Below are 24163 nucleotides of genomic sequence, written 5' to 3'. Positions count from 1 at the left end.
TTTTTTCTTTAATAGGCAGTATTTAAAATCATTCTCACAATTTCTTCATTGTTATTGAGAATAAGTACAAAATGGTTAACATTTGTGGCTAATCAAAAGTAAACATTTTAAACCTGGCATTTATCTCTAATTTAGATATTAGATAGGCAGCCTAGAATCTGATGCACACTTAAAATCCCAGTACCTGGGAGGCTGAGACAGGAGGATGACCTCAGGTTTGAGGACAGCCTCAGCAAATAGACTTTCATAGACCTAGTGAGACCCTGTTTCAAAATAAAAATGAAGTAGGGCTGGCAGTGTAGCTCGGAGGTAGAATGCCCCTAGGTTCAATCCCTGTATCACAAAACCAAAATAAACAAAAACCAAACAAAACAAATAGGCAGGCTAGTATATAGCAAATACAAAAACATCAGGACCTACATTGTCACTATAAAATCACACATTCAGGTAGTTCATATAAATAACACCTTTGTTGGCTCAGAGGCTTTCACACGTTATTTTCAGAAAAGCAGTTAAATTCTAAAACACAGTAGCATAAAAGGAAACAGAAATTGCTCCTTATAAAGAACCCCAAAATCAGTTTTTTATTTCTTATTTTTTTGGTGGTACAGGGGATTGAATGCAAGAGCATTCTACCCCTGACCTACATCCCCAGTCCTGTCTTTTTTCCTTTTTTTCTCTTTTCTTTTTCTTTTTCTTTTCTTTTTTTTTTTTTTTAACTTTGAAACAGTGTCTCACTGGACCTAGCTAAATTGCTGAGGCTGGCCTCAGATCTGAGGTCCTCCTATCTCAGCTTCAGAAGTACTAGTATTACATCACTATGCCCAGCTCCAAAAATCACATCTAAAGAGACAATATAACTAGCACTTAGCCTTATCCTATTCTTTTCCCCATGCTCGTCTCTGAGGTAGAGGTAATGACTCCCTCTACCTGTTACCTCACGTTATATGCCATTAGGGCACTTTTCATGTTGCCTGTAACTAATAGCCTCTCTATAAATTTCTTCAGGGCAAAGAACACACTAATTTATCTTAATATCATCAGTGCCTAGCACAATCCTTAATCAAATAAATCTTTGATGTAGTAATATGTCACTTTGTACATAATAAGGCAAAGATTTTTCTTTATTTTTTTCATTGATATATTCTAGTGTCTGCACTAGTATCTGGTACGTAGTAGGTGCTTAGTGATGTTTGTTGATGGATCAATAAATGAATGAATAAATAAAGGAATAGGTGAAAATTACATATTTGTAGTATTGTTAACACAGAAAAATAAAACCTAAAAAATTTGAATAAGAATTTCTTTTATATTGTCTCTAACTTACAGAATGATCAAGTCTCGACCTCTGGATTATACCTTTGTTCCTCGAACATGGATCTTCCCTGCTGAATATACTCAGTTCCAGAACTATGTGAAAGAATTGAAGAAAAAACGGAAGCAGAAAACTTTTATAGTAAAACCAGCTAATGGTGCAATGGGTCATGGGTAGGTTTATTTTTACCTGGAATATATAAAAATTTAATAATGGAGGGAAAAGAATCAATGTGCATAATTACTCATGATTGAGTACTATTATGATAAATTAAGTTCCATCTTGTTTTTAGAACTAAGTACTTAATAAGCCTTTTTCTCTTAACATATACCATAGGCTTCAGTAATTTAATTTAAAAATTAAATCAACAGTTGTGATACTTTAATAGAAGAGAGAAATAGAAGGGGAAAAGCTGTTTTTCCCTTCATAAATATAAAATACACATTATATATATATATATGTATATATATGTGTGTGTGTGTGTGTATATATATTTTTTTTTTCTTTTCAGTATTGGGGATGGAACCTTGGGACATTCTACCTCTGAGCTATAACCCAGGCCTAGTTTTTATTCTTTATTTTGAAACAGGTTCTCACTGAGTTGCAAAGGGCCTCATGAAGTAGTAGCTGAGGCTGTCCGCGAACCATGGTCCTCCTGTCTCAGCCTCCCAGATACTGGGATTACAAGTGAGCGCCACCACATCCGGGCACATTTATAATAATTTTGATAAACTTGGAGAGTAAAATCAGTTGCTATAGTAGAGCTAAATTTTCCAGAGAAAGAAATGGAAATGTAGTCATTTTTTGCATAGCTAAAATCTTGAAGCAAAATATGTATGTTCTTTGCTTTATAAATAAGTTTTTTTTTCATGTAGCCATGGTAATTGGGTTAAAAATGAATGGAACACATTTTAAGCCAGAGTGCCAAGAATTAGATATGTGAGCTGAGAATAGAATGTACAACTTAAAATTCTTGCATCCTTTTGATTACTTATGTTTAGTTTTATGCAGTGCTTTTTTAAAAAAATGTGGTAGAGACTATTTTTAATAAAATACACTCGAGTCACTTTAATTTTTTATTTGAAATGCTATGGGGAAAAAGATACTTGGAAATAATAGCTATTTGGTAGATTTTTGTCCACATTTTTTCTTTAACTTTTAAGTACAAGTTAATATCTTAATCATACATTATTTTTAAATATGATTTGTTAACTTTAAAATGAAAAAGTTTGTTAGTGAGAATTTTGTATCAATTGCCTGTTAAATTGGCTTCCTATCTGTTGTATCAAAAAGAATATTTTAGGAGGATAATTGAATTTATGTTTTTCAATAAATATTAAAATTTAATATACATATATTTGTGTATTTACATATATCATGAAAACACATATAAATAAGAGTCTTCCAATTTCCTTCAATGACAATAGAAAAATAAACTGAAAAAGCTGATAATAAAAAGGGTACTCTGAGCTGGATGTGGTGGTGCATGCTTGTGATCCAAGCATTCTGGAGGCGGAGACTGGAGTATCATGCTTCAGGAACAGCTTTAGCTACTCAGAGAGGCCCTTCACAACTCAGTGAAACCCTGTTTCAAAAATAAAAAGACTCAAAAATAGGGCTGGGGGTGTAGCTTTGAGGTACAATGTCCCTGGGTTCCATCCCCATTACCACCAAAAAAAAACAAAAATACATTTTGTATTTCCTGCGTTTATCTCACACAATGCAGTAATATATAGATAAACACACTTCTCTGTTGAATATTTCTCCTTTCCTGATCATGTTCTGTCTGTTATGGAGAGTAGGACATTGAAGACTATAGCAGTTATCATCAAACTTATTTCTTCTTTCAATTCTATCAGTTTTTGTTTCACATATTTTGGAGCTGTTGTTGTTGGTGTTGTTGTTGCTGTGTGTGTGTGTGTGTGTGTGTGTGTGTGTGTGTGTGTGCGTGTGTGTGTTACATATTCTTGTTACAGTGATATTTTTTGTCCTTTGCTTCTTATAGCAGTTTCTCTTGAAGTCTTATCTTTTCCATTCTTTCACTTTCAACCTATTGAAATCTTTGACTCTGCAGGAAGGCTTTTGTAGGCAACATTTAGCTGGATCATGTTTTGTAAATCCATTCTGTCAAGCCCCATCTGTTACTAAAGAACTAATTTATTTACATTTAATGTAATTACTGAAAAAGAATGATTTGTTTCTGTTACTTTTCTATTTGTTTTATATAAATCATAGGGTTTTTGTTCCTTGATTTCTCCATATTGCTCTTTTTTTGTAAATAGTTATTATTTGTGTGTACCACTTTTAAAGGCCCTTCTATTTTCTTTTTTATTTATATTTTTGAGTTATTTTTAGTGGTTGCCTAGGAATTACAATGAATACCTTAATTTATAACAATATAGTTTTCATTCATACTAACTTGGTTTCAGTTGTGTTCAAAATCTTTGATCCTACATAATTCCATCCCTTTATTTTATTGTTGCCATAACAAACTATATATCTGTACATTCTGTGTCTAGTAATATAGACTTATAACTACTAAACAGTTAACTTTGAAATAATTAGGAAAATAAGGAATTACAAACCGAAAATTACACTATTAGTGACTTTTGTTGATGATGTTGTTGTTTTTGGTGGTACTGGGGTTCCTGGAAACCCTTCTACCTCCAGGCTACACTCCCAGACCTATTTTATACTTTTTATTTGGAAAGAGGGTCTCTTAAGCCAGCGTGGCTGGCTTTGAACCTGGGCTGGCTTCCAACCTGCGCAATCTCTCCTATCTCTCCTCCCAAGCAGGGATTGCAAGAGTGTGCCACCACACCTAGCTATTAGTGACTTTTATATTAACTATTTAGTCACCTTTCTGGTGTTTTTGACAGTTTGATTATGATGTGTCTTGTTATGAATTTAAGTTCATTGAGCAGCTTGGATGTACAGATTCATGATTTTCATGAAATAGGGGAGTTTTATGCCATTATTTGTTTTGTGGTACTGGGGATTGAGCCCATGGACATTTTCCTTCTGAGTTATACTTCCAGCCTTATTTTTATTATTTATTTAGTTTATTTATTAATTAGTTTATTTTTGAGATACTGGGGATTGAGCACAGGGATGTTCTAAACCTGAGGTACACTCCCAGCTATTTTATATTTATTTTCAAACAGGGTCTCACTAAGGTGTTGAAGACCTTCTAAGTTGCTGAGGCTGGCCTCAAACTTACAACCGTGCTGTCTCAGCCCCCCCAAGTACTGTGATTATAGATGTGCAGCACCATACATTATTTTCTTAAATATTCTTTTGATTTTTTTCTCTCTTCTCTCACATCGTGTGTGTATTGGTATGTTTGATGGTGAACCACAGATTTCTTAGGTTCTGTTCTTTCATAAATTTTTTTTTTGTTTCCTTTATGTTCTTCAGAATAAATAATGTTAACTGGCCTATCATCAAGTTTGCTGATTGTTTTTATACTTCCCTAGGTATAGTACTTGGCCCCTTTATTGACTTTTCATTTTAGTTACTATTCCTTTTAACTCCAGAATTTCTGTTGGTTCCTTTTTTAAAAAAATTTTATTACTGTTAATATTCCCTACTTAGTGAGACAGTCTTTTCATGACTTTGGGCTTTTAAGTTTCTTTTTATTGGTAATTTCTCTGTGTATGGGCCATGTTTTTATTTTCTTTGCATGAGTCATAATTTTTGTTGTTTTTGAAAGCTGGATGTGTTGAACATTATAATAATGCCACTCTGGAATCAGCCTCTCCTACTCTACATAATTTGTTGCTGCCTTTTGTGGTAGTTGTTTTTTATTTATTTAGTGACTCTCTGAACAAATATTGTTAAATCTGTATGCTTTGTTTTACACGGCCATTGCAGTTCCTGTTCTAATAGCTCAATTGTCAGCTAGTAATTGGACAGAGATATCTTTAAACACTTGGAACCAAACAACCAACTACTCAAAGTTTCCCCCAATTTTTCAGATGTGCTCTTTGTGTTTGTTGGGGTGAACCTTCAACAGTCTGGCAGGCAACACAGCTCTGCTTTAGCCTGCAGTTCCTGCTTGTTCAGAATTTGATTGTTAGCCAAGGTGAGAGCTTGAGTCTTCTCAGATATTTCTTGAGCATACGCATGGTCCAAGACATGCACATTGCTTTCTGGATGTACAAGAATATATCAGAGCTTTTCAAAGTCACAGAGATTTTCATTCCTGAGCATTTTCCCCTCGTCTTTTTGGTTAGTCAGTTGTTTTTTCCAAGTGTTATTTATCTCTGTAGACAGGGGGACATTGGCTTTTAAAATGTTTCAATCAGTTGTCTAAGTAGTCACCTCAGCACTGGTAGGTTACCATGTCACTCAAGATAAAAGCAAGCTCTCAAGTTTTTTTTAGGAAGCCCTAGTTGGGTCAAAATAACCACAAGATTTAGGTATGTTCTGTGCACTCCAGAACTGGGACCTGTGCTGGGAATGTGGGTTGTGGTTCAAGGCCGTTGCTAAACTCAGATGTGTGGTAGGACAAGATTAAGTTAAAATGCCATGGGACTTTTTTTTTTTCATATTGGCTATTTTTTCTTGATTAAGTGTTCTCTGGATACTTTAGACTTTTGGTTCGTTTCTGGGGCTCCAAAAAGTTGATTCAGATAATGTTGTTGGTCTTGTTTGCTTGTGTTTTGCTATTTACTGCTTTTAGGGAAGGATAGACTTTTGGAGTTTCCTATTCTATTGTTTTTCTCTTGAATATATAAATAACTTTTTGAATATCTTGTCATCATACAAAATTATTCTTTTTGGTCTTTTTTTAAATTTAGGATTTCTTTGATAAGAAATGGTGATAAACTTCCATCTCAGGATCATTTAATTGTTCAAGAGTACATTGAGAAACCTTTTCTAATGGAAGGGTACAAGTTTGACTTACGAATTTATATTTTGGTTACATCATGTGATCCACTAAAAATATTTCTCTACCACGATGGACTTGTGCGGATGGGAACAGAAAAGTACATTCCACCTAATGAGTCCAATTTGGTAAGTGATACCAGAGAGAATTTATATTTCCCTTTATTTGTTTGATGTGTACTTGTTAAAGCATCTATTATATAAAAAGGTTATATGAGTCAATGTTCCTCTTCTCAGGTTTTTTATGGACCAGAAGAATCAGATGCATAAACAAGACTGCTTCTAACTTAACAAGCAGCTTTGTGAAAACAAGAAACAAAGAGTGTTTGATTTAGGAAGGCGAATTAGGAAAAGGGACCCATCTTTGCCAGGACGGTGCCGGATTTCAGAGAACATCTGTATGTAGTAACTACATACAGAAATGACTGTACTAGAAATAAAAACAAAGTGCTATGGAGCTAAGTTCAGGGACAGTTTATGTTCTGCTCCTTGTTGAGGGGATGGCATCTGAATAGACTTGATATGAAAGGTGGGTTGTGAGCATATAGATGGTGAAAGTGTTTGAAACAAAAAAAGCAAAAGTTATGAGAAAATAGAGTTACTAATTTTTGTCAGAACAGAAGGAAGGGTAAGTTTAGAATGACCAAATGTGAAGTTGAAGCCAGGCGTGGTGGCACACGCTTGTAAGCCCAGCATCCGGGAGGCTGACACCAGAGGATCACAGTTCATGGACAACCTCAGCTACTTAGAGAGGCCCTTTGCAGCTTAGTGAAACCCTCTTCTAAACTAAAGAGTAAAAAATAGGGAAGGGGGTGTATCTTGCAAGTTGAATGCCCCTGGGTTCCATCCCCAGACCTGAAAAAAAAATAAAATTGTGAAGTTGAGACATAAATGAGTTGTTTCAAAGTGCACTTTGAAGTCTATTAAATTGATCGTTTTGTAGATTCTTTTTCATTAAATTTTCTTTCTGCTATAATATGTTTACAAAAATTATAACTAATTTATTATGAAAATCATCAACTGATTTATAGTTTGCAAAAATTAAGTTGTAATTTATTATCTACATTTAAAATTTTGGTTTAATTTTTAATCACATTTTTTGATCTCCTAATTATGGTAAAATTGCAATTAATTATTGTTTACTACTTTGTCAAAAGTCTGGTTATTATTCTCCCCCAATATTATGCACACAAACATTTCCATTAAGAGTGGTCATATTTCAAAGTTAAATAATGGCTGATCATAAACATTGCTATATGTAATTAATTGTTAATGTTTTAAACCTGACAAAAACAAAGGAATTATCAAAACTTGTTTTGTAGGAAAGGATATTATAAAAAGATATTAAAGGGATCATATGAAAAGGATCATATGTGTGGATATAGCCAATCACCAAGTAATGTTTAAACTCTACTACATTCTAGGCATTGTGCTGGTTTTGGAAAAACAATGACCAAGACAGATACAGTGCTTGACCTCACAGAAGCAACAGACTAGTGGGGAGGCAGAAAATAAAATAAGCAATTGTAATATCTGATGGTAAGTGTGATGGTCTAAGCATTTGAGAGTGCTATGGTAGTGCATAGCAGAAGCACCTAACCCAGTTGAGGATAAAGATCTAGAGAAGGTGCAAGATGAGGTGGCACATGCCTGTAATTTCAGCACTTGGGAGGCTAAAACTGGAGGATCCCAGGTTTGAGATCAGCCTTAGGAATTTAACCAGACCCTCAATAACTGAGAAAAATCCTGTTACAAAATAAATAAGTATAAAAGAACTGGGGGTATAGTTCAGATGGAGACTGACCCTGGGCTCAATCCCTAGTACCTCAAAAAAAATTTAGAGGAGGAGTTTATAAATTGAAGTCAGAATAATAAGCAGCTAGCCAGGTTTGGGTTGAATAGGGTGGGGTTGGCTCCAGGCAAAAGAATAGATCATCAAGAATACAAACAATAATAAATGTTGGTGAGAATGTATGGAATTAGGAACTCTTATACACTGTTTGTAGGATTGTAAATTAGTACAACCACTGTGGAGTTCAGTATGGAGGTTCCTCAAAACGCTGGGAATGGATCCACCATATGACCCAGCTATACCACTCCTTGTTATCTTCCCAAAAGAATTAAAGTTAGAATACTATAGTGATAACTAGGCGTGGTGGTACACCCTTGTAATCCCAGCATTCACGAGGCTGAGACAGGAGGATCTCGGTTCTCGGGCAGTCTCAGTTACTTAGTGAGGCCCTTTGCAACTCAGTGAGACTCTTCCAAATAAAGAATAAAAAATAGGTCTTGGGGTGTAGCTCGGAGGTAGAATGCCCCTGGTTTCCATCCCCAGTGCCAAAAAAAAAAAAAAAAAAGAATACTATAGTGATACATGCATATACTATGCCGTAGTGTTCTGTGCATGTCTATAGCAGTGTAATTCACAACAGCCAAATTATTGAACCAACCTAGATGTCAGTCAGCAGATGACTGGAGAATAAAAATGTGGTACATGCCCATAATGGAATTTTACTCAGCCATAAAAAAGAACCAAATTATGTCATTTTTAGGAAAATGGATGAAACTAGAGACTATTATGCTGTGAGATCAGCCAGTCTCAGAAAATCAAGGGCCATATGTTTTCTTTCATATGTGGAAGCTAGAACAAAAATCAGAAACAAAAGTTACTTTGGTCAAATGAGGTAAGAAAATAGGAGAATAGTGGAAGGGGTTTGGGAGAGGGAAAAAAAGGATAGAGGAAGGAAACAATTCAAATAACGTTATGTCCATACATGTATGGGGAGGGAGGAGTTGGTGGGGATATGGAGGCCGATACATCAGGACTGTGTGCATGTCCTTATCACAACAAGCTACATTATGGCGTGAGACCATCGTGCACCAATAAAAATATAAAAATGAATAAACCATTTTTATATGCCTAAATAAACCACAGAGGTAAAAGAGTGTGAAATATCTGGAGAAAGCATACAAGTTAAGTTTGGCTGCGATATTAGAGACTACGAAAGGGTGTCTCTTCAAGTTAGGATGGAGAGTCCTAGACAACTGATTTTTCAATAGTTTGTAGTTCGTGATGTCTAGGGTTTTAGAATTTAGCTTAAGATGAAAGAAAGCACGAAAACATTTTAAACTAAGGATAGAAGGAATGAGATTTGTGTTCCTTGGTGTGCAGTATGGGAAATGTGAGATGGGTGTGGATAGACAGAAAAGACTTGAGTGAGGAAAAGGGAAGCTGTGTTTTAGTCTGAACATGTAGAGGAGAAGGGGTGACTTAAGCTAAAACAGCAGCCTGGACTGAGACTGTGAACATGGTTTGAGATAGACTTAAGCTTACATGGATAACATTGGTGCCATATGTTGATAGGTTGGATTTGTGGCATGAGAGTAAAGGAGACAAAGGAAATGAGGGATAAAACCCAATTTGTTTGGCCTGAGCATTGAGGGAGGACAGTGAATTTTTCACTGTGATAAAGGAGCTATTAGAAGGTTTTGTGGAAGGTGGTGTGTGTGGTTGAAATGGTTGTTTGAGCCAGGTGTGGTGGCTCATGATTGTAATCTCGGTACTTGGGAAGCTGAAACAGGAGGATCGTGGTTCCTGGCTAGCCTCAGCTACTTAGTGAATGAGGCTTTCTTCAACTTAGTGAGATCCTGTTTCACAATAAAAATATAAAAAAATAGGGCTGGAGTTATAGAATGACCCTGGGTTCAATTCATAGTACCACCACCAAAAAAAAAAAAAAAAAAAAAAAAATTATGTGACTTCTCAGTAGATCCGTTCTGTAAACATTTGGAGATACAATTTAGGCTTTTGAAGTTTAAAAGAAAAGATTGGAACTTCAAGGATAATTTGGATTTGTCAGCTCACAGATAATTAAAATAATTGGAATGGGTAAAGTGTACTATATATGTGTAAGGCAGTAGTGCTTTTTTGATATCTTAGAAAGGGCAAGGTTGGAAACTGTTGGGAAAGTGCTTTATTTTTATGTACTAACTTATTTGCATATAATTTACTTAAGTATGCTAGATTATGAAATCATAATGAGAGAATAGAAATGTGACCTCGCGGTCTCATTTTGCCAAGTACTTTTGAATCACATAAGCTCCTGGCTTTGGTTTTCATGTGTGGAAAAAGATTGCTTGACCTAAATGCAATATTCGTCATGTATCTGTACAACTTCATGATTCATTTCCTAGAATGAGATATGAAAAAATAAAAAAATGAAATGCAAAATTTTATGTAAACTCAGACTATAATTACATAAAAGGTAAATTTAAAAAAAGACTAGAAATAATTAAACCAATATGGTTTGTTTCACTTTTGTTTTTGAATAGCTGACTGCTGCATTTTACTTTGGTTTTGTTCCAATTACCAACTTTTTATATTTTATTTGGAAACAGGGTCTCTTAAGCCAGCGCGGCTGGCTTCAAACCTGTGCGATCCTCCTGTCTCCACTTCCCAAGTGCGGGGATTATAAGTGTGCGCCACCACGCCCGGCCCAATTACCAACATTTAAGATAGCAAACATGTTATTTTTTAATAAGTCATGTATTTCTATAACAATTAAGTTTTTAAAAATAAATATAAAGAGATATAAACCAGAATTTCAATAATTGAAATCCAATAAACATTACTATCAGTATAGTGGTTAGCCAACCCAGAAAAAGTTCTGTATATACTAATTCACTATATTGACTCTCTTAACAAATAGCGTAAGGTATGGCTATATTATTTTCACCCTTGAAAGTGGCTATGTGATTCATGGTTTCCTTTGTTTCCTTAGATGTTCCTTAAATATTATTTAATGAGCGAAAAAGTTCTTAATTAGTGGTATACCTCTGAATTAATAAGCAACATACTAACTCAAATAATCACTTCTATTGCTTCAAAAAGTTTTACTGTAGACCTAAGCAATTACAACAGAAATGAAATATGACATGAATATAATTAAGAAATAAAATAATCATATGGATGAAATACGTATTCAATTTTCCACGACCTCTCTGTCCAAAGTAATCTTTGAGAGTAGAATTATGAGAAGGGTAGGAATTAAAAGTAGACTTGATGAATGCTTATTCTAGCTTGATAAAGAAACATTTAGGTGTGTATTAATTGACAGTTATGAGAATTTTTAAGTTGTGGAATCACTTCTCAGCCTTTTGGCTAAGATCAAGTGTAAGTTGTGGATTCTTTTTCAGGTTGATTTAGGGAAAAAAATATTAACAAACACAAGAATAGAAAGAGGCTAAAACATGAGAGCTCTGATCTGGAGCACAATACATTTTTTGTTAATCTAGACATCAGTGCAGTGGTACATCACGTCTGTGGCTCACTCTTGTTAAGTGGCCTCTACTCAGTAGCAGAGTGCAGAGGTTGTGTTAGGTAGTCCTATCTTTTGGTTTATGTTGCCTACTTTGAACTTTAATTTTGTATTTTTCTTTAAAAAGGCATAAAATGCTTTTTCAGAAAGTTTTTTTCTCAAACAAATCTTAATGGAAACAATCAGAGACCCCCCAAAAAAAAACCCCACTAAAAACAAACTAATGAAAGCAACCTGGGAATCTTTTTTATTTCTGTTGAGCAGTATGTAGTTTCATGTTTTAATCTAGGTATTTTCTATAGTCTTCATTTCTTAAACTTTTTATGGTAGATACTATCATAAACCATATATAAAGTAAATATAGATTATTACATTCTCATTTCTTTCAAGGGAGATATGCTAGTCCATTTCATTTGAAATTTATCTAAGTAACTAGATTGTTGATGTATATATTTTAAGTTTAGATTTTTTTTAGTCTTTGAATGCCTTCTTTTCTGGTCTTTGAGTACCTTCTTTTCTGTGAAAACACACACACGTAGAATCTCTCAGGTGGTAACACCTCTAGTTCTTATTGTTACAGACCCAGCTGTACATGCATCTGACAAACTACTCCGTGAACAAGCACAATGAGCATTTTGAACGGGATGAAACTGAAAACAAAGGCAGCAAACGTTCCATCAAATGGTTTACAGAATTCCTGCAAGCAAATCAACACGACGTTGCCAAGTTTTGGAGTGATATTTCAGTAAGATTACCCCACCCCTGAGTTGTGTATCAGTCTTCATTAATTTAAAACATCATCAAACATCTTAAAGAAAGTACATTACATTGGATTGTTTAGAAACAGAGCTTTTTTATGAAGGAAGTGAGTTTAGTGAGGGACTCCGACAAGCGGGATTTTTACTGCTACAGAGAGAAAAATTCCAGGTGGAGACACAGACCTCAGTAAGGGCGTAGAAGTGTGAGAATTGATAGGTGGTACGTATGGCTTGTGAGAAATGTCACCAAAACTATGCATTTAAAAGATAAATCTGAAAATAGGTGTAGGAAGGGTTAAAGTTAAGATCAAGAATACATAGAGAGGGGACTTGGGAGACTTTTTTACTTAAATGTAACTGAAGAGGAAATTATAGCCTGAATTGAACTGCAGTAAAAGATGCAATGAGGTAAACAACATTGGGACATTGGGCTTGACTTCATATCCATGGTGGATAAGAAGTTTGGAGGTCTCTGAGTTTTAAATTTTTTGTTTTTGGTACTGCAGATTGAACCCAGAGGAATTCTACCCCTGACATACACTCCTTAGCCATTTTATTTTTTATTTTGAAGGAGGGTCTTTTTTTTTTAGAACTTTATTATTTTATTTTATTTTTTTAATTGGTGTATTGTAGTCCTATATCAATCACATTGGGGTACAAGACTTGAGAGGATATACAAGCACACATCATCCAATTAGCCCTCATCCAGTCTCCATCCCATTCCCTCCCCCTCCCTCGATCCCATGCTTGTTTGGTGATTAACTTTGATACATTTGTTTATGTACCTTCTGCATTTTAAAAAGGCTCCATCCTCTCTATTCCAAACCCTCTGATTGGTCACCTTAGTTGCTTCACTATAGGGCCCTTTCTATAGCTCGACCTCTTCCTGTTGCTTTTTTTGAAGGAGGGTCTTTCTAAAGTACCACTCACCGACATAAAAATACAGTTCTTCTGTCTTAGCTACCTAAGTACTGGAATTAAAGGGCTCCACCATGTACCCTGCCCACTCTGAAGCTTAAAAGAATTGGAAAAATGTGTGTAACATTGTCTGAACTAGAGTAAGAAGGAGTTACAGAGCCTGGTTTTGATGTTGAAGGAAAAGCATTCTATTCATTTGTTCATGCATTAATTTAGTGTATAGAATAAGCCTGTCTCTGGCTGATAATTTGAAGATTTGTAAAACATAGCTCCAATCATCCAATCTTCCCAGCAGGAAAAAAAATGTACCTGAATTGTTAATAAAATACAGCAATAACAAGTACAACAGAGGCATGCATTGGATTCTGTGGGGTGCAGAGAAGATCACATATAGTAGCTTCAGGAGATGAAGATTGAAGGGGGAACTTCCTGGAGACTTTGAAACCAGAACTAAGGTTTTTAAAGTCCATGAGACCATAATGGCGAGTTCCACTTTAGGTGTGCTGATCTTGGGATGCTGTCTCAGGTCAAGTAGGTAGTAAAAGTTGTATGTTTGGGGGAAAAATAGATAAAACCTTGAAAGTGAATGGCATCACTAATGAGAAGACAAGAGAGAAAAGGAAGCAGATATGAAGATAATCTTGGTGACACAGGTCCTTTATCAGCACCAGCAGAAATCTCAAAACAGTATTTCAAATTGGAGAAGTATTATCTGCTGAGAATACCAAATATGATTAGGATGATACAAGTCAGTTTAGCCTTCTTTGGGAGATAAATAAGACATGCTTTAAATAAGTCTGTCACAGAAGATGGTCCTGAAAGTTCAGAGCTGGTTGGGCCTAGTTGTCTGTAATTGGGAGGATCAGAGAGAAAAACATCAGCATTATCATATTTGTCCTTTTGCTGACTGCTTTGCTGCTTGACCTTTTTACCTTACTTTTTATATCACAGACTACAAATCTCGAGGTTCTTAGGTGTCAGACAAGTAGGAAGTGAAATGGATGAGATAAAAGATAGATGATAGGCTGTGTGGAAACTGTAGTCATCTCAAGAAGCTAAGAGGTTCTATCTGAGTGGGTAGCCACCACTCAGAACCAGCCTCTTGGTGATGCTTTGGGACCAGTGTGGCTCATCCTACTAATTTGTTAATAGGAGATTTAATGATTTGTAAACACTGGCAATGAATTTAAAACTTTTTAAAATCCTAGAGCACCAATAAAAATGTTGGTCATCTGGATTTGGTCAGATGCCTAATAATTTATTAACTTTCTGCACTATATTTGTGAGAAACTAAATACAGCTTAATTAGAAATTTGATTACAAAAATGTGTCTATCGGGCCGGGCGTGGTGGCGCACGATTGTAATCCCCGCACTTGGGACGCAGAGACAGGAGGATCACGCAGGTTCGAAGCCAGCCACGCACGCTGGCTTAGGAGACCCTGTTTCCAAATTTAAAAAAAATGTAAAAGTAGGTCTGGGAGTGTAGCCCGGAGGTAGAAGGGCTTCCAGGAACCCCAGTACCACCAAAAAAAAAAAAAAGTGTCTATATATTTAGTTTATCAAGGCCAATTTTGTGGAAATTCTAAAATCTATTCTAAAAATGACAGTTTATTATTATAGTGGCTCAGAATTGAGTTAACATGTTTTTGGACAGTACCTGATTAATGGAAGGTCATATCTAACAGTATATGGATGACTCATTCAATGAGCCATTAGATGATTAGCTCAGTAGTACCAAGAAAGCTTTAGATACCCTCGGGCATTCCTTTTTTACTTTTAAACAGATTTTTAACTTCCACATGGATTTGTTTCTTTGACAAAATCTTTATGAAAATGTGGCCTTAGTGAGGAATGTATAGAGAATCAGAGAAAAAAAAAGGTTAGAGTTTAAGTGGTACTTTTCTTACCCAGTTGAATTAAGGGAAAGTATAAAAGAAGACTAATACTAAAAAGATGGTCATGGAATTTAATTTTTCTGTTAGAGCCTAAAGTATAATTTTTAGTGTGACACTAAAATTGCCAATGTGGAAGCTGGGCATGGTGGCACATGCTTGTAATCCCCACGCTTGGGAGGCTGAGATGGGAGGATCGTGCAGGTACAAAGCCAGCATCTGCTGGCTTAAGAGACCCTGTTTCCAAACAAAAAATATAAAGTAGGCCTGGGAGTGTAGCCCAGAGGCCTCTGGGTTCTATCCTAGGTACCACCAAAAAAAAAAAAAAAATGCCAATGTAGGCCTACTAAGTTTTGATGCATTTTGTGATATTGTCTGTAAATGGATAAATTTTGCATAATTCTTAGCTATGATCATTAGAATGTATATATATATATATTTAAGATTTTTAAATTTTTTATTGGTGTATTGTAGTCATACATCTTAATGTTGTACAAGATGGTGGAGGCATGCATGCACACATCACCTAATTAGCCCTTACCCAGTTCCCGCCCCATTCCCTCCCCTTCCCTCCTTCTCATGTTTGGGTTAGTGATTGACTTCAATATGTTTGTGAATGTATACCATGTGCATTAGAGAGGATGTATATTCTTAATAACCTGTAAGTAGTCTGTTAAAACATAATATTTTAACCTTGCTATGTACTTTTTTTTGAGGGGGGTACTGGGGTTCCTGGAAATCCTTTTACCTCTGGACTACACTCCCAGACCTATGTTATACTTTTTTTTTCTTTAATTTGGAAACAGGGTCTCTTAAGCCAGCACGGCTGGCTTTGAACCTGCACGATCCTCCTGTCTCCACCTCCCAAGCACAGGGATTACAAGTGTGCGCCACCATGCCCGGCCTGCTATGTACTTTTTAATCTTTATTTTCTTAAACTGTTGGCATGTATGTAATTATTTGAAGAGTTGCCATATTTTTAAAGTATATATCTATTTAAGGTGAATTCATGATATAATATTAAAAGAATTAGAGGGAGAAATGGGAAAAGAAGTTATGCAATAAAATTTTATCTAAATGCCTTAGTTTACAAATTTAAAGACCTTTATTAGTGCCCTCTCTTTTGGGGTAATTTCTCTGGAAAGTAACCATCTATATATGAAAACTAGCATTGCTCAATATCCTCTTTGAAGAAGAGAGTTGTGTGTTTTTCTGATGGTCAAAAATAAATATGATTTGATGACTATTCCTCCTTTTGTCTTCAGACATGGCTCTAGGATTTTAAGTCATCATAAATTAAAATTTGTTTTTTTTCACTCAGAGAATATTATGATAATGGGATTATCTGTGTATTATCTGAAGTTTGCGGAATCAAGCAGTTTAAAAAAATAAATATGAAATAAATAGAAAATCAGGCTATGGATATTAAAAATGAGTATTATTGCTCATAAAGCCATCCCCAGTATTACTTTTTATTACTATTTAAGATGTAAATGTATAAATAACCTTTCAAAGCAAGGAAATCATACTGGAAAATTTTACAAGTAGTAGTGGAATTTCATTTGTATGTGGTTTTTATCATGTCTGACTTTCATATCTGCTTGCCTAAAAGTGTGTTGTGTCCTATGAAGCAAAAACACAAATTTGTGTTTCGGAGTCTATTAACTACTATTCACTTCTCCTCCTCCCAGTTCCTGTTGTTTCAAGCAGATGCTTATTGAGAAATTTTTACTTTTCTCTGATCTTGAGTGATTTCAGCGATATTTCCAAAGATTTATGTGAAGTGACTTTTCGTTTGTTGTCCTATATGGCCATAGTTTGCCATCAATTTGTTATCTTAAACAAAACTTATCAAAAACAACCTTTTATGGCATTTCTGATCCTAATCCCCAAATATGAACCCGACGGTGGTTCTGGGTAACAGTGAAGTTAATATGTATCTTCCTTTTCCCCTCCCATATGATGAATATGCTCCCACCAGGTAGTGGAATATTAGTGTCAGATCTGACTCCTGAGGCAGAATTCTAGAGAAATGACAGATTAACAACAATAGTAGTAGTAGTTATGTAGCTAAGGCTAACTGAAGGTTTACTTTGTGCTAGGCACTATGGTAAAAGCTCTACATAGTATTTTGTCCTTTGTCAACCTTCCTCATTTAGGAAAAATGAGCCTTGATGTTTAAGCAACATCCTTGAGACTGCACAGTAGCAAAATTAGGAGTAAACCTCGAAGTCTGACTATAGAGCCAAGTTATTAACTGCTATTCTGTACTACCTCCACTTGTAGAGAGAGAATTAGAAAGTCAATATATTCTAGTCAAAACCCAGTGAGACAGCTAGATTTCCATAGTCCTTTGCTTGTTCTCAAACATCAATAATTTTTAAAAATTAGCATCATCTTAGTAGTGTTATCTATTTACTCACAGAAAACATAATTCTATAATTAGAAGTACTCCCTTTTCAAATAAACCTTCTGAAGCCAGGCATGGTGGTACACGCTTGTAACCCCAGTACCGGGAGGGTGTGACAGGAGGATCACAGGTTCGTAGCCAGCCTTGGCAATGTGTGAGGCCTTCTGCAACTTAGTGAGACCCTGTTTCAAAATTAAGAATAAAAATTAGGGCCGGAGGTGTAGCTCAGAGGTAGAATGCCCCTGGGTTCAATCTCCAGTATTGCAAAAAAAGATAAACCTTCTGATTTATAAAACCACCACTGTGGAAAGAAACCTGACTCTCATAATTATATTTTATAGACTTTCTAGCTTTTGTCTGAGTGCAGGTTTCATAGCACTATTTGTGAAATAATGTACTATGCTTGAAGTTTTTCTTCCCTATCATTCCAAACCCTCCTGGATGAGGCCAGCATATACTCATTGTCTCTATCAACATTCTCAGTGCTGTACTTAAAAACAAATAACCATGCACTTTAGAGGAAGGTACATGTATTTTCATAGCTCTTTGGAGGTTCCAGGTTCAGTCCATGTGAAGCTGGGGTCTATGGATCTCAAGGCATGGTGGTGGGAAACAAAGAAAGGGAGAGAGCAAGGCTCTGCTCTCACATCATGGAGGCCAGGAGAGAGGAGAGAGGGAGAGAGGGAGAGAGCGAGAGCGAGAGCGAGAGAGAGAGAGAGAGAGGGAGAGAAGAGAGAGGGAGAAGAGAGACGGAGAGAGAGAGAGAAGAAGAAGAAGAGGAGAAGAGGGGAGAGGAGAGAGAGGGAGAGGGAGGGAGAGGGAGGAGAGTAAACAAGGGAATTCGAAGACTAAAGCAGAGGATCCATCTTCTCCAGCCATATCCCACTCCCTAGGTTTCCACTCAGAAAATCCATTACAATGTATTTATCTACTGATGAGATTAAAACCCATATGGCTCAACTACATCAACTCTGAACATAAAAACAAATATGAGCCCTTCAAGAGACATTCTATTATTTTACCTTTTTTACAAATGTTTTGAGCATCTACCAAATGCAAGGCACTTTTGTAGGCCTAAAAATTGGACTATAGGTAGGACAGACAAGGATCTTGCTCTAACAAAAAGAGAAAAGTTTCAACTGGTTTATTCTGTGTGTGGTGACCTAGTAAACTGGAATGTGTTGTTACTTTTTAAGTGGGTCAGAGAAAGGCCTCTCTGAATATCAAAGCGTCAGACATGGGAAGGGGATATAGGGTAAAGAATATTCCAGTAAGCAGGAACAGCTACTGCAAAGGATTAGAAACAAGAGAGAGATAGAGATACAGAGACACCAAACAAGGGGATTTAAGGACTAAAGCACAGTCTCAAGCCACACTCAGAAGGACCCACCTTCCCAGCTACACCTTACTACTTAGATTTCCACCAGAAAATCCATCACAGTGGATTTATCTGTTGATTAGATTACAGCCTTCATGAGTCAGTTACATCAGGAGAAAGTGTCACTTTTTGAGAAATCCAAAGTAAGCAAGGGTGGCTGGAACTTAGTGGGCAGGGGAGGGTTTGATGTAGTGAGGTCAGAAAGCTACAGGGGCTAGATGCTGTAGAGCACAGTGAGTCTGGGAGAATGCTAGTATGTGGGCTCATGGTCATACTTTATACAAATAAATAAGGCATTTCATTTCTTTTATCACCATCTTTCTAGGAATTGGTGGTAAAGACTCTGATTGTAGCAGAACCTCATGTCCTGCATGCCTATCGAATGTGCAGACCTGGTCAACCTCCAGGAAGCGAAAGTGTCTGCTTTGAAGTCCTGGGATTTGATATTTTGCTGGACAGAAAACTAAAACCATGGCTTCTGGAGGTAAGGTGCTCTTCAAAAAGAAAGCAGAGTTATCACTGTTCTGTATTAAAACATATGCATTCTAATGTGTTCTTGGCACAGCTGCCCCTATCAACTGTATAGAATGAGGCCCAACTGGAGTATGTGGGAGGAAGAGGATGAAGATTCAGGGACTAGCACACTTCTAAGAATGAATCAATACATGTTTGATATTACTTTTCCCAAATTAGCACTGAGTGAATTTCTAGGCTAGAGATTTTGAATGTAAGTGTGACTCTGTTTTACTGAGTTGTTAACTGCTTACTCTACTACTATCTCAACTTGATGGATCCTACCACTTCCTGAGCACCGCATATTCTTTTTTTTCTGTGTGACTACCTGGGATTCAGAACCTTGTCTTCAACTTTTCTTGCTCTCTTTTCGAGAGGAGAGAATCTCCAGTTAATCTATTGATCAACATTCAGTACTGAATACTCTAGGTGGCATAAATTATCCTTAAAGGCTGTATTATATGCCCAAGGATGCCCTCTTGGCCAGCCTGTCAACTGTACAACTGTAGGCTCATTGCCCATCCTCAGTAAGGTCAGAGTTGTCATTATTATTATTTTTTTATTGTAAAAGGCCACCTAGGAGCAGTTGGAAAACATGATATAATGTAAAGGAGAAAATAAAAGTTACCTCTCTTCATGATGTTTGTGTTTTCTGACAGTCATAATTATGTATCACTTGGGAAGAACCTTAGAAGTTATAATGTCTAGCAGTTCTTTATCCAGCAATTCCTTCTAAGCTTCTTGTTCTGGGGTCATAGAAACCTCCCCATACCCCCCACTGAAGTACTGTGCTTAGGCAAGCATCAGACAAACGCACATGTCTATATGGTGTTTACTGAGTTAGTAACATCTGAAGTAATATATTACTACAGAAGATGTGATCACCAGCTACCTTTCTTTTTTAAAGTATCTGTCTTTTTGGTGATTTAGAAGTTGGGAGTTGCAAAGTTACATCAGTATCTTGGTTTTCATAAGCAAGTTGAATGAAGGATGGATGAGATCAAGATTTTTACTATATTTTTTAGGAATATATTTCTAATTTGAAGGATAGAGAATGTGCATGTATTTGTGTGTCTGTGTGTGTGTGTGTGTGTGTTTGTGTGTGTGCATGTGGTATATGTGGTGTTTATGTGTGGTGTGTGTGTGTGTGTGTGTGTGTGTGTGTCCATCTACTATGAGAAAATAATGAGAATTATACCTCCAAGCAAATATAGTTCTCTGCTGGCTCTTCATATTTTGGTCCAGCCTTGGTCCTGGGAAGAAGAGAACTGAGGAATTTTGATTATCCCTTGCTTCTTCCCTTCCTTGGTTAGGAAAATACCTGACTGTGCATTTATGCATTCCTCATCTTACTAATGCCTGAAATTTCCTTCTAGGTATTTATACTTTGTCTATAAGAATCCTTTTCTGCGTTAGCTGTATTATCTTCTGCTCCTGCAACTTTTTTTTTTTTTTTTTATGCTTGATGGGGTAGAGAAGTGTAGGCATATGTGTAAGGAAGAAACTGGGAGGATTGCAGGGAACACTGCCCTCCTAGATATTTTAGTTATCTTCTAAAAAAAGCATTAGCAAGCTAATGGAGCTTTCCTTTAGCTTACTAAATCAGACTTGACTAAATGCTTGGCTTCTGTATGTCTTTTAAAAAGCTAAAAATGCCATGTTTCTTCATTGTTTATCCTCCCCATCTTTTCTAGGACAATCAGAACCATTAAAAAAAAAAACTTAACAAAGATCAAAATCTATGTAGAATGAACATCCAACATATTAAAATGTTTAAAACAGTGTTTTTTTTTAGATCTTGCTTTGTATTTTGCTCCCATTTGAAATTATGATTCATAGTGTTAAAAAAACTTTTTGGCGCCATCAAGTGGAATAAAGTAGAAGATACTTCTGAGAATGAACATTTTAGATAACTAGGTTAATGATTGATAATGATGCAATTGAAGAAATATTAAGCATAGAAAACATTTTAAAGAGTGTAAAAATATGTGGAGTATGAATATATTGATAATACTTTACTCCTTAATTGAGACCTATTAATTTATAGTCATTCTACTAGGTGGGGGGAATACAAAAAGAATCAGAATACTTGTCTTTGTCTAGTGGAGACTCAGATGTGTGTTTTATGGTAATAGTTCTAAGTTTTAGAAGGAAAACAAGGAGAGAACAAGCAATAGGGTGATCAGTCTTTCTGTGTACATGTGTATATTTAAGACTAAAAAATAATAATTGCAGAAGGGATACCTGAGTAGAATTTCTAAGGATATAGAAATAGCTCAGGGGAAGCTGTGCATGGTGGTGCATGCTTGTAATCTCAACATTTGGGAGGCTGAGACAGGAGGATCATGGTTTGAGGAGAACCTTAGCTACATAGTGAGGCCCTTTGCAACTCAGTGAGACCCTGTTTCAAAATAAAGACTAAAAATAGGGCTGGAGGTGTAGCTTGGAGGTATAATGTCCCTAGGTTCCATCCCGAGAAAACACACACACACACACACACACACACACACACACAGCTCAGGGACTGGAAGCTGGGTGAGGATTAGGGAATTTATGGGGCAGAGGGAATAGCAGTAATGTAGGAGCACAAGAGTCTCTTATAGATACCTGGTTATCTATGAAATTATTAAGCTTATTAGATAATAAAGTTATGTTTTGGACTTCTATTAACAGTCCAAAATTAGTAAATATTAAATACTCATTAATTAATTTTGTAATGATTTTTAGTTTTGCATGCATTTGTAACCTGCTAAACTTTAAGAATCTTTTTAATACTTTTATTGGTACATTATAGTCTCACATCATAATGTAGTTCAGAATGATAGTAACATACATGTAACTCACAGTACTTGGTGGACTTTCCCCTGACTCTTTCCCTCCTCCCCTTCCCCATACAAGATATTTAGATTGGCATATCTACATAATGTGAGCAGAAGTGTTTCTTTTATTAATTCTCTCTCTCTCCCCATCCCCAAGACCACCTCCTTGTCTCCACGAGAGTTTCCACTCCACTATCCAATGCTCCTCTTATATCCAATTATTCCCTAGCTTCTGCATATGAGAGAAAATACATGACCCTTCACTTTCTGTGACTGGCTAATGTCACGTAACATAATGTTCTCCAGGTCCACCCATTTTCCTGCAAAGTTTGTTCTTCTTTATTGCTGAGTAGAATTTCATGATGTGTATATCCCATTATTTTGTCATCCATCTGTTGATGGTTATCTGGGTTGGTTCCACAGTTTGGCTACTGTCAGTTGTGCTGCTATAAACATGGATATGCATGTATTACCATAATATTCTGATTTCAGTCCTTTTGGAAAGATACCCAGGAGTGGTATATTTGGATCATCTGGTGGATCTGTTCCCAGTTTTATGAGGAATCTCCAGACTGATCTCCATAGCAGCTACAATGATTTACAATCCTGCCAACCGTGTAGAACAGTTCCTATTTCCCCACATCCTCACCAGCATTTATTGTTGTTTGACTTCTTGATGATTGCCATACTGATTGGGGTTAGATAGAATCTCAGTGTAGTTCTGATTTGCATCTTCCTTATTGTCCAAATCCAACATCATATTAAGACCTGTAATGACTGGGTTTTGTGCATTTTAGAATTGAGGTAGGAAATGAGAACTAAAGAAACCATCAACATTACAGAGGAGAAATTTGGCTGGATGGAACACTTTCTAGTTTTCACAGCTTCTTCTAAAGGCATTTGTGGTTCTTTTTTATTTGCTTTTTTTTTAAACTTTCTCAGAAAACTCTAAAAAAATAACAACCCTGAATGATTACTTAGATGAAAAAATTTTCTGTCCACATATTAGTTTATCTTATATGGATGTATTTCTTAATAGATTATTTCTTCTATATTATAGTAGAAGGAAGAATCTGTAATAAGAAAGAGAGGTATCAAGGTAGTTTTATACTAAGATGTCAGCACCATTTTGAAGGAGGGATATTCCTAGTAGAATTTCCAATCACAGTTTTGATTGGACAACCTAAAGAATTCTATAAAGATAGAGAACATTCCAGCAAGCCACTTAATCAATTATTGTCTTATTTTATAATTTTGTTATATGTAGCAGCAGAACTAACACTCTTACAAATTTTATAGATCTGAATTAGTACGGTTAAAACTTTTTTCATGTGAAATATATTACTTTACTTTTTCTTTGCATTTATAAGGAGAAATGCATAGAACTTTGAACTAACCAATTAATAAACTCTCTTTCTTAAAATGACTCGGACTAAATGTTTATTCTTACAATTCTCAAGCTATTTCCTTCTTTTTGAGAACATAACACACTAAGACACTACTATTATGTCCATCACTTTCTAAATCAGAAATTAACAGAGAAGTCAAAATACAATATGGCATATGTCTATGAAAGGAGTACCATGCATCCATCAAAATGATGGAATGAGCTGGGAGTGGTGGTACACACCAGTAATCCAAGTACTTGGAGGCTGGGACAGGATGACCACAGGTTTGAGTACAGCCTTAGCCACTTAACGAGACTCTAAGCAACCTAGTGAGTTCCTGTTTCAATAAATAAATAAATAAATAAATAAATAAATAAATAAATAAATAAATAAAACAGGGCTGGAAGTGTAGCTCAGAGATAGAATGTCCCGGAGTTCCATCCTCAGTAACACACACACACACACACACACACACACACACACACACACACACACGAAGATTTCCATGATATATTTTTTAAAAAACTTGGATTGGGGCTGGGTGTGGTACACTTATAATCCCC

At 36.0% G+C, this 24163-nt stretch overlaps 1 protein-coding gene across 3 annotated transcripts in view; it reads left to right on the top strand.

Annotated features, from left to right (window-relative positions):
* Positions 1–24163, top strand: part of TTLL7 (tubulin tyrosine ligase like 7) — a gene marked incomplete at both ends in the record, with an annotated part of 89642 nt that overhangs the window by 6983 nt on the left and 58496 nt on the right. For all 3 annotated transcript variants that reach the window (XM_080692286.1, XM_080692285.1, XM_080692284.1), the window contains 4 exons: positions 1330–1488; positions 6118–6334; positions 12104–12268; positions 19206–19364. In XM_080692286.1, coding sequence (XP_080548412.1) covers positions 1330–1488; positions 6118–6334; positions 12104–12268; positions 19206–19364 — 700 coding nt within the window. The remainder of the gene's footprint in view (positions 1–1329; positions 1489–6117; positions 6335–12103; positions 12269–19205; positions 19365–24163) is intronic.

This window comes from Muscardinus avellanarius, assembly GCF_963383645.1.
Source record: "Muscardinus avellanarius genome assembly, chromosome: 3".
Classification (NCBI taxonomy): Eukaryota; Metazoa; Chordata; class Mammalia; order Rodentia; family Gliridae; genus Muscardinus; species Muscardinus avellanarius.
The sequence above is the reverse complement of the archived record's forward strand: the minus strand, read 5'-3'. Positions and strand labels throughout refer to the sequence as shown.